Source organism: Sitodiplosis mosellana, unplaced genomic scaffold (assembly GCF_009176505.1).
Source record: "Sitodiplosis mosellana isolate CC-2019 unplaced genomic scaffold, AAFC_SMos_1.0 Smas_scaffold_2, whole genome shotgun sequence".
In the NCBI taxonomy this organism is placed as follows: Eukaryota; Metazoa; Arthropoda; class Insecta; order Diptera; family Cecidomyiidae; genus Sitodiplosis; species Sitodiplosis mosellana.
In genome coordinates this window covers 8734498-8748945 of record NW_022595245.1, presented here as the reverse complement: position 1 = coordinate 8748945, position 14448 = coordinate 8734498, and the positions used below count along the sequence as shown (strand labels likewise).

At 35.6% G+C, this 14448-nt stretch overlaps 3 protein-coding genes across 4 annotated transcripts; 1 reads left to right on the top strand and 2 right to left on the bottom strand.

Annotated features, from left to right (window-relative positions):
* Window positions 1-930: 930 nt before the first annotated feature.
* LOC129565115 (uncharacterized) lies at window positions 931-2467 on the bottom strand. The gene is made up of 2 exons (XM_055439606.1): window positions 1913-2467; window positions 931-1749 (listed from the first exon to the last, which is right to left on the bottom strand). Exons 1-2 carry the CDS (start codon window positions 2123-2125, stop codon window positions 937-939), a joined length of 1026 nt encoding a protein of 341 aa, XP_055295581.1. The 5' UTR covers window positions 2126-2467; the 3' UTR covers window positions 931-936.
* Window positions 2468-3968: 1501 nt separating this feature from the next.
* LOC129565116 (glutathione S-transferase D7-like) lies at window positions 3969-6638 on the top strand. Of its 2 annotated transcripts, XM_055439608.1 has the most exons (6): window positions 3969-4264; window positions 5334-5484; window positions 5593-5651; window positions 5715-5856; window positions 6016-6267; window positions 6333-6638. In XM_055439608.1, the coding sequence occupies exons 1-6, from the start codon at window positions 4215-4217 to the stop codon at window positions 6390-6392; spliced, it is 714 nt and encodes a 237-aa protein (XP_055295583.1). In that variant the 5' UTR covers window positions 3969-4214; the 3' UTR covers window positions 6393-6638. The 2 variants fall into 2 exon arrangements, with proteins under 2 accessions (XP_055295583.1, XP_055295582.1); XM_055439607.1 differs by lacking the exon at window positions 3969-4264 and having other exon boundaries at window positions 5220-5484.
* Window positions 6639-13366: 6728 nt separating this feature from the next.
* On the bottom strand, window positions 13367-14065 carry LOC129565120 (uncharacterized). Its single transcript, XM_055439615.1, has 2 exons — window positions 13832-14065; window positions 13367-13678 (listed from the first exon to the last, which is right to left on the bottom strand). Exons 1-2 carry the CDS (start codon window positions 14018-14020, stop codon window positions 13496-13498), a joined length of 372 nt encoding a protein of 123 aa, XP_055295590.1. The 5' UTR covers window positions 14021-14065; the 3' UTR covers window positions 13367-13495.
* Between the last annotated feature and the right edge of the window lie 383 nt (window positions 14066-14448).

Sequence of the window (14448 nt, the reverse complement as noted above, 5' to 3'; positions counted from 1 at the left end):
AAATGAATTAAATTATAGGTAGGTATTTTTCGCTTTCTTTCTCTCTCTCACTCTCTTCCGAACTGGCACACATTTTCTGATCCACACCATCACGCAATTTATTTTGTCAAATGATTCATAGTTCTAGCTACGTCCATTTCTTATCTGGTTTTGTGAAGCATAGAAAAACAACGTAATTCACGTGGTTCTATCGCATGACAACCATTCAAGCCTCTTCTCTTCAACGATTCTACGGTAGCCGTAGTAAATGTCGTTTACTAAACGAGTTCTGTTTTGACGTCACAATGTGTTTCACCTTTGCAACAGATCGCAATCAATCCAAACGATTTTGCTTAATTTTGGCTTCGTTGAACCGTTCAACTTGAACGTATATTATCGAAAATATCATACCTTTTTTTTCTCTCTTTGGCGACGCTAATCTTTGTTTGAATTGCTTCTCTATGCTCAACAAAGGCTGTTAATCTACGCTCATTGTACAGTCTGTACACAAGTACCGCACACTCATTCGTTGTTGTAAATGGCAAAAATGTGTTTGCATATCCGTCTGAAAGCGTCTCGAATTTAGTTTAACGCTAGATCGTAGGCGTGAATGAGTCAATTCGGCAATTGTAATTGTAAACAAATGCTTCACCGCAAGACTGCTTTGTTTGTACTGCGTTGACATGTTGATGTGTCAAAAATGAATTCATAGTCTTTGACTTACCTCAGCGACATCTTCACGCGAGAGTTGAAACCGCACTCTATTACCCCAGTTCAAAACAAATATGAAACATTCCTTAAACTCATTCAAACCACAATGAAAAACAATTTTAAACGGACAATTTTAAACAATTTTGTTTTGTTCACTTTTCAAAACTTCTAATTTATTGACAGAAAAAATAATTAAAAATATCAAAACAAGAATGAAAATGGGTTTCATTTGTTCGAATCTTAATATTAAACGCTTCTTCCTCTGCTCAAAATTTGTGCAATGGACCCAATATTCTTTTGAAATCGTTCGTATTTGTCAATGGCACCGGTCACCTGTACAGCAGCACGGCGAACACGTTGCATTGTGGTACCGTCTTCTTCGCCCAATTTTCTTTGTAAACTTATTGGCAATGCGCCGAATGTGAGCGTACATAACGGAGTTACCGAACAGATTGCCGATGTTATAGCTGCAGCGAATGCCATCATACTGAACGAGTTCAATGTGAAATTGATCATTGTTAGAACGGTTTGAAGAATATTCGGTGGGAAGAGGGATTGCAAAAGAATTGCCAAATCATAATTGGTGCGAGCGGCTGCCGTCTTGGTAGTTGGTCGAATTTCTTTGTTTGAATTTGTTTTCTCTGTCTGAGGCGATTGTCCTTGTGGTGATGACGGTGGCGGTGGCATCAATGTCTGAAGAGGGACCAAAACGCCTTCGAATTCAGCATATGGCGACGACACATATGATGGTTGATTTGTCTGCGGCGTAAACATTTGTGTGTTTGGTTGTTGTACTGTTGCCATATATTGCATATTCGGTTGACCTGCATTCGACGGTAGCTGTGGTTGATACTGTTGAACTCCGTATTGCCATGGGTATGTTGTATATTGATATGGTTGATATTGCGGATTCTGATATGGTGAATATTGATTTTGTGGAGGGTAATATAACCCATTTGCATACTGATCCACTGGACCGTCTGGAATTTTTATTCCATTTTCTGGATTTGAATTTACATCCACGTTTGGCAAGATGCTATCAACCACTTGCGGAACATTCTGTACAGAGAGATAAAACGATTTCGGTTTAACGAATACAATTTGACAAGGGAATATTCATTTTGTTAAATCCATTTCATTTTTAATCGCTTTTTTGTTTACTAATTTATTCCCTTGAATATTCATTCTATCCTTTATTTAGGACTAAATCAAATACACTTACTAGGCTTGGTTGGTCTTCTTCGATAAGCGGTGGATATAATGTGGTTACTTCTTGTTGTGCTTCTTGTTGCTCAACATTATCGATCGGTTCAACAACGTACGTTTGAATGCCATCATCGGTTTTCTTCTCAATTTTCGTTATTTCCTCTGCTTCGATACAACTGAACACAAGTAAAAAACACACGCACCTGACCAAATGCTTTACTAGTGACATTTTTCGGTTTGATATAAATAACTTGTAAACAATTTTTTTTCTCGGTTCTACCCAAATACAAAGTCCTTATATTGAAGGGAAAAAATCGATTTGAGTCGATAGACTGCTCACTTGTACGGTTGGCAACGAAATGATTTGAATTGTGCATTACAATGTCACCGAAGGTCTATTTGCTCGTTTTTTTTCCTGTGAAACGTTGTTAAAATCGAGAAAAAAAATACGAAAGAAAGTGAGCATCAACAAACACAGGTAGAAAGTATTTGCATAGGCCAAACAAGAACTCAGCAGCTATTGTTTCATGTCGTTTTTTTTCCTCTCTGTTTCTAGTGCAAAAAGTAATTACTCTCGCTTTGCACATTTCTCTTCTTTTTATGTTCGTTTCAAATGCGCTTATCACAGGTAGGCAAATCATCTTCGTTATCTCTGCACGGGAACTGTAAGCAGATTGTTAGTTTAGGCATTTCCTCGAAAAGAGCATATGATTTGTTGATAGGCAATTTCCAAATATTTGTGTCCAACGGAGGAAAAAAAGGAACATACATATTTTGAATGTCATAAAATCCATATGTGCCGAACCAGGAACAGCAGCAAGAATATGATTTAATCTGCATCCGTTGCAATAAAAGTGTTTCCTTAGTTCGGTGGGAACCAAAATCATTCACAATTTTTGAAGAAAAAAAAATTCTTCGACTTTTTTTTTAGCAGGATCCGTGTGTAAACCAAGAACAATAATACAAACGCACTCACACATATTTACATACACTCCACAAGGGCGATTCATTGAAAAAAAAAATCATTCTACTTTATTCCATTTCAGTCACGTGATTAATAAATGTTAACGATATATATTATTGCGATAAGAATCGTAATTTCGAGTGCCGGACACAAATGTTTATGCGTTTTCATACTCTTTTGCTTTGATCGCAGGCGGGAAGCAGTTCTCAATTCTTTCTTTTCCCTTCGGAAAATCAACTGAAACCAAAATGCCTTTTACAAAAATCCTCAATTCGTTTTGTACACAATATCGCGAAGTCATCCACCGTTCGATTGAATTAAAGGACGACAAAACATTCTTGCTTGCTTGTTGTTGCTCTAAATCATTAACCATTCAAGTCAAACCAATTTCGAAACCCTACGTGTTACAGAGCAAACGAAATAAAACGCAAATACAATCAAATAGATTAAATCGAATGTATGTTGAACGTCGCATGTACTTGCGTGTACCATTCGCAATTTATAATACATGGAATCTTCATTATTCTCATTCCAAATCATCGCGAATCAATTACAGTCCAAACCAGCTAACATTTACTTAAACAATTTATTGTTGTTTGGGCGAAGCAGAGGTTTTGGTAAAAAAAACATAAAACGTGAAGCCAATTGTCTAAAAATAGTTGGACTGGTGATTTAAATTAAAATCGAGTCGCAAATATGCGATTCAATTGATCGAATATCTAAGATAATGTAGGTCGTTCTAATTTCCATTTCTAAAGGTGAGTGTCAAGTCATTAGTGACGTCACTTTGCCATTCGATGTGGTGCGTCAACTTCTAGTCCCTACGAAAAAAATTAAACCACACACACATACACATACACAGAACAATGACAATGATGGAACGGAAGTACAAGTGTAACGGGAACTATACTATTTGGGCGATATGATCATCATTTTTCGTGAATTGTTTGCTACGAAAGTGTTGTTAATGGCAACGCAACTACCACTCTGGTCTACGAGACCGTTACAATCGTTTGAGGCCGTCTTCTTTTGTAATAAATAAAATGTGCTGTGCTGGCCGCTATTCCATTATTCCATTACATTCGTTATAACGCCGTCACTCGGACATTTGAATCATAAGCTTGACTTTGGCTATTTATTATTCGATTTTAGTTTTCATTTCGTTTCCCAAGTGAACACATTACAATTCGAATTGGTTCCGCGTGGATACTTCATCAAACAAAACCAAAATAAAGGCAAAGAAAGGAAAGAAAACCAAAGAGCAAACAAAAGTGGATATATTTTTGGATAGAAAAATAGTGCGAGAAAACCACATAGAAGCACGCACTTTATTCACAACAAGCTGGGCAATTGTATGGATTCAACGGTTGTTGTTCAACCGAACAAACAAATGAACAAAATGGCGTGAGTTTTAAATTTTAATTTCGAAAATGATTGTGAAAAGTGTTTGATGTGATTTTCATCTTATGCGTTCGTTGTTTTTCTACATTTCAAAAAAAGAGTTGTTCAATTATGTCGAATTAGCAAAGGGAAGAACTTATTAATGACATTTTTTCGTGTGGCACACACACACACCAGTTTTCGATAACATTCGTTGATACTGTGTTAATTAATTTGTATTTATGTCACATTGAAAGGATCCAACATTCACATAACATTTTTGTTTCTTTTCGATTCGTTTAATTGTTCAATTGAAATGTGTGAGAAAGAAGGAAGAGAACAAAAAACGCCACTGTGTTACGGAAGTCATATCACTTAATTTTCATTCAATTGAATTCATTGCACGAGTAAATTGTTACCTTTTTGGCCTGATTAAATTGACGTCTTTAAAGGATAATTGTATATGCGGAATAGTGGTTAGTGGATACATATGGTAGTGATAGTGGTCCGTTTCTCTCTCTCTCTCTCTCGCTGTCTCTTCATGTTCGTGTTCAATTCCATTCGGTTCGTTTCATATGAACGTTTCGCGGTGGTCGATATGTTTGCTATTTAATTGAACGAGAACTTCAACCATTTGATGACCTGGTGTCTGCCAAATCACAAATAAAACAAAAATGCCACACTGAAAATCGATATAATTCATCGTGGTTGCATGCTCAGTTGTCCAGTGTCCACATAGAAATTGTAATTGTATCTCGATGTATAATTCATATTCTCGATGGACGATATACTATTCAATTGAAATCCTTCAAGTAATAAAGAGAGCATAGCAAAAGACCTCAACGTCAACGATAAACAACGACATTCAATCGTGCTTTCGGTTTTTAGCTTCAATTCACTTCAATTGTCTGCCTGTTCAACAGTTTCAATTTGGATTTCCATCAAAACGAACTTATATTCTACCCAGTTTATTCTCAGACATATTAATCGTAGTGTTTAGTTGATTGTAGTTTCGTTCACATCTTATGGTCGATCATCAAAAAGCCACTCGAACTCGAAGAATTGTTGAAGAATTTGTTTTGTGTTTATTTAGAGGCGAAAAAACAATGCCCATTCTACATTATTTGCCACCGAGTCCACCGTGTCGCACCGTTTTACTGCTGGGCAAACTGCTGAACATCGATTTTGATTTACGATTAATCGATATAGTCAAAGGCGAACATTTGAAACCAGAATACATTGAGGTATGCGATGAGCTCGTTAATATTTTATTTTTATCGTTTTACGATTAACGTTTGCTCTTGAACGCGATTAACGCTTGCCCTGATTTTTCTTTTGTGTTCTTTTTTCAGATTAATCCACAGCATACAGTTCCAACGCTTGAAGACCATGGTTTAGTACTTTGGGAAAGGTTTGGTGAAATTGGATTAAAAGTGAAACCAATGTTGCTAATGATTCATTTTTATGTTTTCAGCCGTGTAATTATCACTTATTTGACGGCCGCATATTCAAAAGATGACACTTTGTATCCACGTGATGTTCGTATGCGAGCTCTAGTTGATCAACGTCTTTCATTTGACTTGAGCACACTATATGCACGTTTGGCTGACTATTATGTGAGCAGATTTTGATTTTCTAATAATTTCAAAATATCTTTTTTTCCTTGGATCGCCTCTTTTTTCCATAAGAATTTTTCCGTTTTTGTTTCGTTCCATTTTTTATTTCAATTCCAAGAAAAACCCAGTAATAACTTTTTTATTAATTCTAAAATTAAGTTCCCAGTTCTGTTCCGTGGCCAAGAATTGGATGAAACAAAACTGCAGAGATTACACGAAGCATTGGGATTCTTTGAGGCGATGCTAAAGGGTCGAACTTGGGCCGCTGTAAATAATTTCACTTTGGCTGATTTGTCTCTGACAGTGACCGTTGCTCAAATTGAATCGCTCGAATGCGACTTGGAGCCGTACACAAGAATTCGCACTTGGCTACAGCGTTGCAAAGATCATTTGCGCCCATATGGATATGACGTAGGTTTCAATGTTGTGATTCAACCTTTAAAACATGCAATTCATTTGTTTTCATTTCATTACAGGAAATTCAGAAAGGCTCTGAAGATTTAGCAGCATTTTTTCGCAGCAAAATCAACTCGTAGAAGCAAAGTTGTGGAATGAAATTCACTTCAAATCTAAGTTCAACCATTCAATTATCTCCTTAACATAACGCATAAAGCTCTCCATATAGACCATAGTATAAATGCTAGTGATACAATCTGTAGAATACCATTGAAAATCATAGAAAACTAGTTTTCATGATAATCAATAAAATTGAATGATTTCCGTTTAACAAGCACCAAATTTAAAACAATTTGTATTGTGAACTGTTTGAGTTTTCTGTTATTTTTTACGCACTGCACACAGAATATTAATACATATTAATTTATTTGTCGTAAGCCAATGTCAAATAAACGGCTTTTTAGAAGAGAAACATCTGCGTTTAATTTTAAATTCCCATAAATGATATTGACTTAGTATTGTGTAATTGTCATAAAATGAATATTTTTCCAAGCTGGATATTTGATTGACCTAGAACTTCAACCGTATAATAACCCGAAAAACTAAATAATAATTTATCATAGACGTGCGTTTTCTGGATAGAAACAACGACGTTCTTGTGGGTTTCGTTTCAATTCAATTCGTTCCAACAGTCTCAATTTAGATCTCCTTCAAAACGAACTTATATTCACGCTGGTCATTCTCAAATATATCAATCAACCAACCATCGATTTTAATTTAACTTGAGCACACTTTATGCACTGATGGCTGATTATGCTTGTAAGGGGGCTTTTGTTTTTCATCCAAAATGATTTTATTGGATTCTCTGATTACTTTCTTGAATTTTCGCATTTTGGATAATTTTACTTTGGATGATCTGTCGCTAACAGTGACCGTTACACAAATTGAATTATTTGAACTCGATATGGAATCATATGGAAAAAATTCCCTTCATTACAGCGTTTCAAAGGCCATTTACGTCCGGATGCGTATGACGTTAGATCAAATTCAGTATACTTACAACAATTTATACTGGTATAAAAGCGATTATCATAAAAACCATAATTGATTGGCCTAGATTTCATTTCAGGAAATTCAACAACCTGGTGAAGATTAAACGGCATTTTCCTCGCATAGATCAACTCGTAGAAACAGAAAGCTTGAAGCTGTGAAGAAATAAATCACTTCAAATCTATATCGAGCTATACAAAGTCTCAAGTACCTCCTTAATATAGCGCATTAACAATGAAGCTCAATAAACCAATAAATGTTATTGAAAACTCTGTCGAAAGCCATTCAAATTCAGTTTCTATAAAAACCAATAGAATTGACCAATTTCAGTATGATAGGAAACCGTTCGATTTTTCAGTTATTCAAATTAATGGCTTTTTCAAAATCAACATCAGTATTAGGTTCCCCTCACTTGCCTTGTGTTTTCATCTTTTTATTATTATTATTATGAATATTTACCATACGATTCCCCTTTTCTCACTTTCAAAATTGTTGTTGACTTTAATTACGAGTCCTTTTAGTAAGGACAATCTGGTGTACAAACTTTTGGCTCTCTATATATAGATGGTAGCACTTGCTAATGGGTTTGCACTTTCAAATCAACGCCATAACATTTCAGTAGCAAAACGGAAATAACGAAATTTTAGGATTTGTTTGGGCTCAAATCAAATCAACAAATATGTACACAATCTGGAGTGTTGCTTCCCCTTTGAGTTGGAAATAAGTCAATGGAAACGGATAACATGGATTCCGAATTAAGTCAATTGTTTGTATAAAAACATTGTTGAATATATAAATCAAAGATCAACTGGTTCTGAGTAAATATTTGCATTTTCATGAGCGCAAATGCCTCGCTTTGAAATTAACCCATGTAAATTCAGCATCGTCCGAATAATTGGAATGTTCAAGCCCGTCAATGAACTGGTTTAATGATGAAGCCAAGCAAATATTTATCTTGAGCGTGTTAGGAATGTCATTGTAGTGTCATTACAATGGAAAGCCACAATCAATGCGGTTGAACGTATTTGATTCAACAAAAACATATTTTATGAATGCTTTTAGTACCTCTGGAGTTTCAGTTGAATAAAAAGCGTAAATAAATTTCTATCCGCAGGCTAGACGACCATTTTCCATTGAAATCAGTTCCATAATTGTGTTATAAACTGGAAATGGAGCTGAGAAAAGCCATATTGCCGCTTTACATCGTTTCAAAAGTGTTGTGTACGAGTCCATTCTGTTTGAAAACTTTACGGCCCTCATTGTTCGGCAGTGTGGTAACCATATGCCAAGCGATTGGCTACACCATTTTCCATCTATGGATGGTGAATCGTGATATGAGTGCGGAGTCGGTAAAGAATCTCGTGCGTCAATTGATCGATTCATATAATCGTTACTCTGGGTTTTGTGCATTTTGCTTTTTGGTCATATCGTCAACGTGGAATCAGGCAAAAATTGTGTCAGTCATTCGGAACATCGAGGACATTGATCGGATATTCGAACAAAAACTCGATACGCCAATCGATAATCAGACATGGCGACGGTATGAATTGGATGCCAATTACATTCAATTTGATTTGATTTCAGCCATAAATTTTATTTTCAGCAGCAATGTCGCGCTGCAAATATGTTTTTGCATTGTAACAATTTCGTTGTTTGAATGGCGAAATTGTTTAATGTACATTCAAGACTCGGTCCCATTTTCTGAATACTGCTTAGTGATGTGTCTGGGTGAGTTTTCTTCTCTCTCTATTGTCTTTCCAAAAAAAAAAAACCAGAAAGAAAAACTTTCTATCAAAATCACTCTTCCATTTCAGTGCCGATGTATGTCATCGGAATAATCGAAACGCAATTCTTTGCCTACCTACAGTTGATCCGTTGCCGCCTTTGTCTACTGAATAAACTTCTCATTCAATTCGGCACGATTGTAAATTCAAATCAATACTATAACCATTTGCCTACAACCGTTGATGAAATTACACAAATTAAGTCAAACTCATTTGAATATTTTGTGAGCAAAAACAATCCCTTCGCTTTGAATGGAATGTTCAAAGCCCCAAATTTGAATTGCATGAGGTAAGAGGATTGAATATAATTTTTTTTTGTATAGATTCAATGTTGGACTGCATTAAATCAAAAATTTACTGCGTCGCTCAATTTTTCCATCAACACTTTAGAAACCACGCGGCTGCAAGGAAGACTCCATTCGTTACGACGAAGGATGAAAATTCGACGCAATTCAATGATTTCGGCGATAAAATTATCCACATTCAACAGATTTACTCTAAACTGGAACGCACTGTTATCGTACTCAAATCGGCGTTTAGCCCGCATTTGGTTGTTATTTTGGTAATGAAATTCACCACATTGACGTCGTTGCTGTACTTCTGTTGTATGGTAGTCATCAAGTAAGCATTTGCGAACATTCGAATGCAGATTGTAAACCATTCAAATTTACGCATGATGTTACAGAATTATATCGGGCATTCGATTGAGCAGGGAAAATGAGGATCAACTGTGGAGCTCATCGGCTTGGATTTGCGCACTTTTCCTGGAAATTTTCATTTTATGCTATTCGAGTTCGATCACAAAGGATGAATCTCGCAAGATCGGTTGCAATTTGCATAGCTTTTCGTTGAATTTGAATGATGTTTACAGTAAAATTAGGGTAAAAAGGGATCATTGTTCTGGACCAAACGGTTTAACATTCAATAAATAATTTAGGTGAAGGCATTTTCGGTGCAATTGCTTTTCAACGGAATCGAAATCAATCCATTCGGGATGTTTAAATTGGATCTGAGCTTTTTGTATGGGGTAGGTATTTATAGTAAAGTAACATTTCCATAGGTTAATCAAAATTAATTGAGAACCATTTCATTTCATTAAAAACTGTAATTTCAATTTGTATTTTCAGTTGATTGGGGCAGTGTGCACATACCTCATAATATTGATACAATTTGATTTGGCACAGAAATCACAACAGAAATCCACTACTGGAACCACAATACCGCCAATCCCATAATGCTCATCATTTATTTTCAGTAGAGTTCTTGCGTCAGTCACAATGAAAACCACACATTTCCCATTCGATTTTCAATCAAATTTTCCAACTACAAATGCATTGTTCTACGAAATGATCGAAATGCTGAAATCACAACCCACATTCAATCCTTTTTAATTTAACGTAGTAAATAAACATTTTACAGTGTACACTTTTTTGCAGACTAACAAATGTTGTGCAAATAATTAGCCCCATTGTATCGCTGCACAACAATCAGCTGTGCCATAGAAATGTAGTATATGTAGTTCAACAAAGTAAAGAGTGGATCGCTTGTTGAAATACTTTTGTTGCATCACATATTCCTATGAATTATTTTAAATTCTGTAGCAAAATAATTTAAACATTATTTAATATTTATTGCATGTATTATGTTTGGAGCCATTGTCGGATCACACAGCTGCTACCTGATGAGTCATTAAAATCACTAAGGAGGATAAACGGAAAACCTAGCGGGAAACGGATTCCATTCTAGTATCATAACAACATCTCTCATATGGGCTGAATTTTCAATTTACGTTGTCGTGCTGAGTTAACGAGACACCGCTCCGATTTAATTGCATTTTATTTGATCAATGTTATATAATGAGAATATTTTCGTTTAATTTGAATTCGCTGCATGTGACATACAATGCAGAGAGACAGATAAATAGTTGATATAAACAACGTCAAATATGAAAAACGAAGAACGAAAGCAAGAACATTGTACCGACAAACGAAACATTTTAAACAAAATTGAAAATAATTACATCAACAAACTAAGCTCAGTTAATAAGCTTCGTATGACAAAAATGGAAATTAAATTTCCGTTTCTTCTGTTTCAATGATTTGATGTCATTCATCAGAAGCATGCTAAGTGTGAGTGTGGCCGAGAAATTCCTGCAGTTTAATCTGATAATATTCTACAGTGGACAATTTGTCTAGGATAAACAAACGACGAAAAGTTGGAAATTCATAATTTTCATACTACTTTCGTAAGTTTACTCGACAAATGCACCCCTCTCTATCTCTCACTACAAAGATGAATAATAGTACATGAATTCTCGAATGAGTGCGATTCGCTGTTGCCGTGCAAATTGTTTGCTTTCTGAATTCAATTATGCGGATCACTTTAAATCTTTCCGCACATTTTAATTCCACAAAGAAAGAAAAAAAACTTTTTTTAAATCTTCATTTCCGTTGCCTTTCCCATAATATACAAATATCTTTATTCGCTTTCGCGAGTTGTTCCACGGTCTTAATTCGCTTTGTGCTGCGCTTAATACGTGGATCAGTGAACACACAAAGTACCTATCGTGTTGCGAAGATGAAACGTTTATTCTCGAGAAAATGACAGAAATATTGAAGCGAACAGCAAATCTACAGGCAGAACTTCCATGGAGAATTGTACAACTTAACAGCAAGCGCGCAGCTATGATCAACACGTCGGTGTGCTGAAACTTTTGCTTTGTATTGTATATTTACCAGCGCTTTTTGAAATCTGCCAAAAAGAGAGTCGCACGATTAACTTCGTTTGAAATATAAGCCAGCAATGAAAACAAGCTTGAAACAGCCGAAACGCTTTACTTCTGCTATGAAAAAGACGGAAAACATTTAAATGTATTTCAATCAGACCACTTGACATATTTGTGATGTGATGTTATTTGATTGTATTTACATTACATAATACATTCAAGTGCGACAATGTTTCCATAGGCAGCTCAGAGGAAAATGAATATGTTGTGAAATTCTGCGAATTGAACTGTTTTGTCTCAACTACGAAAAAGAAAATTCGTAGAATTTCAGCGATACTTTTATTGAGTGTGATGGTAAACATCTGACACTGCATCGTTTCATATTTTCAGTCAATGCTTGAATTTGGTTGTAGCATTCCAACAGCGATATCCGATGAAGAAAATGCAAAAATATGATGTTGTTAATAGCTTAAACAAGAAAATATGCAGCGCATTTCAGTCTTAAATTGAATTGTGTATGAACTAACACGCATTCCACAGTGCAGCACAAAATTAAGTTGAAAATTTCCATCTCTATAGAAACGTTTAAGCAGTAAATTATGGAATGTCAAAAACGTCATTGGATTTGAACCCAAAAAATGCACAACAGAGCTTGCAATATGCAGATGACTGTTTCAGTGTCATGGAAAAAAATACGCGTGATTTTGGTATTTGATATATTTATTCGATGCTTTTCTCCCAGACATTCGAACCGAATATCGCCCCCAAGAGTTCAATGCGCTTATAAATTAACTGCGTATAATTTAGCTTATTGCATGAATACACATTCCGCGTGTGTTTTTTTCTCTCACTCTTCTACTTAATATTAAAGATTTTCATTAAAAATGTCTGTATGCATAGTTTCAGTAGCACGGTTCATGGTGTTCATTTTGGTTCGGGTATTCAAAATTCGCTTATATAAAGAGTACCGCGTTTGCATCAATAAAGCGTAGACATCATTTTTTTCGTTCGTTCAGCAGTACTAATTATCATCCACTTTCTGGCTCTATGTAATTTGTGCATTGACCAATGTTGTGAGTGGTCGAATTTTTGTTGTTGTTGCGCGCCTAATCAGAATATTTTCGGCTGGCTTAATGTTTAAGTGTACACAAGGCAATCATTTTTATGTTCACTCCGAACGATTTATTCGTCATTATAAGTGTCAACGTTCGGCACGTGTTGTTTGGAAACACTTGTCTGCTTCGGAATGCTATGAATCATTCCTATTCAAATGGGGTTCCGGTCGATATTTTTTACTCGTTGTAATTTCTTTGTAGCCGTAAACTTGTGTGAAAACCGTCAACCCATTTGCTTCCTTTGCGGTGAAACGAAGCATGCCGTGTTGAACAGGCGAGATATTGCACACAGCATTAGCGAGAGCAGTACAGCACACTGTTATCTCACACTCGTTAATCAATGTTGAAAATTCTACATTTACTCAGAAGAGTGTTTAAAATCATCCAGAATTCAGCTTAAGCACATTCGATTACCATGGGGTACATTAAATATTAACACATTCCCTTCATCATAAACTTTTAATAAAGCACACAGCATAATTTTATAAGATACACCCAAAAATACATTAATAAATGTAAAGAAAAAAAATTATTAATGACAGCAGCTGTTTCCATGCATTTAAAGTTGATTATGGTGTGGGCCCATAGAATAAAATCTTTGAATTGATCCCTTTCCCAATTTGAGAAATAATTTGAATTACAGCAAAGTTGTGTTCACATCCGCCTTTGACGATACGAAACTCGGTTCGGGCGTCTTTGTTGTTATAGTCAATGTATTCGATGCGACGAATGTATGTATTTTTATAGGCGTTCTGAAACAAAAACGTAATTATAAAAATCGATTTGTGTAACGTGTTATTTGGCCACGTTTTGATGCGACGCGACTCATCCATAAGTAATTTTTATTGCGTACAACGTAATTTGAAAATTACTATTTTTGGCTAATCAATGTGGTATATACTTACGCCACCAGGATAATCCAATGTGAATCGGATTGGTTGGATTGGTTTGGCTGGTGAAACAACTGTAAACTCATCGATTAACCGTGTGTAATTTTGTGCACCGAAATTGATGCGATATGGTTCAGGTCGATAGTCGGCTGTCGCAAAAGCGGCCACAGCCAATGCAAAAATGATTAAAATTGATGGGTTCATTGTTTCGAATTTTAAAACCGTTTGATGTGTTATTTGAAACGTTAATGAATTGGAAATGCCACAATTAGCTAAATTCATCAATATAAATGTAAACACCAAGGGCAAGTTTATCAAGTATGTTTGTCTTTTTGGGTGGCATGATAACACGGCACAATGGAACAATGAATGATTATCACTACCGGATTAGAAAATTATTGTGTTTCCTTCATCCACCTGATATTTATCAGAGAAAATTAATCTTCAATCATTCGAACAACACTTGTCCAATTGATACAATTCGTTGATATTTTGCGCCCCAGTTTGCGTCACATAAATTCCGTTAGAATCGATTAAATTCTAGACATTTAAGAAATGTTTCAATGGAAGCGTCATGAAAATGTGAAACAATTTCAATGTGGTTCGCACGTGCCGTATCAATTTTCTGGAGG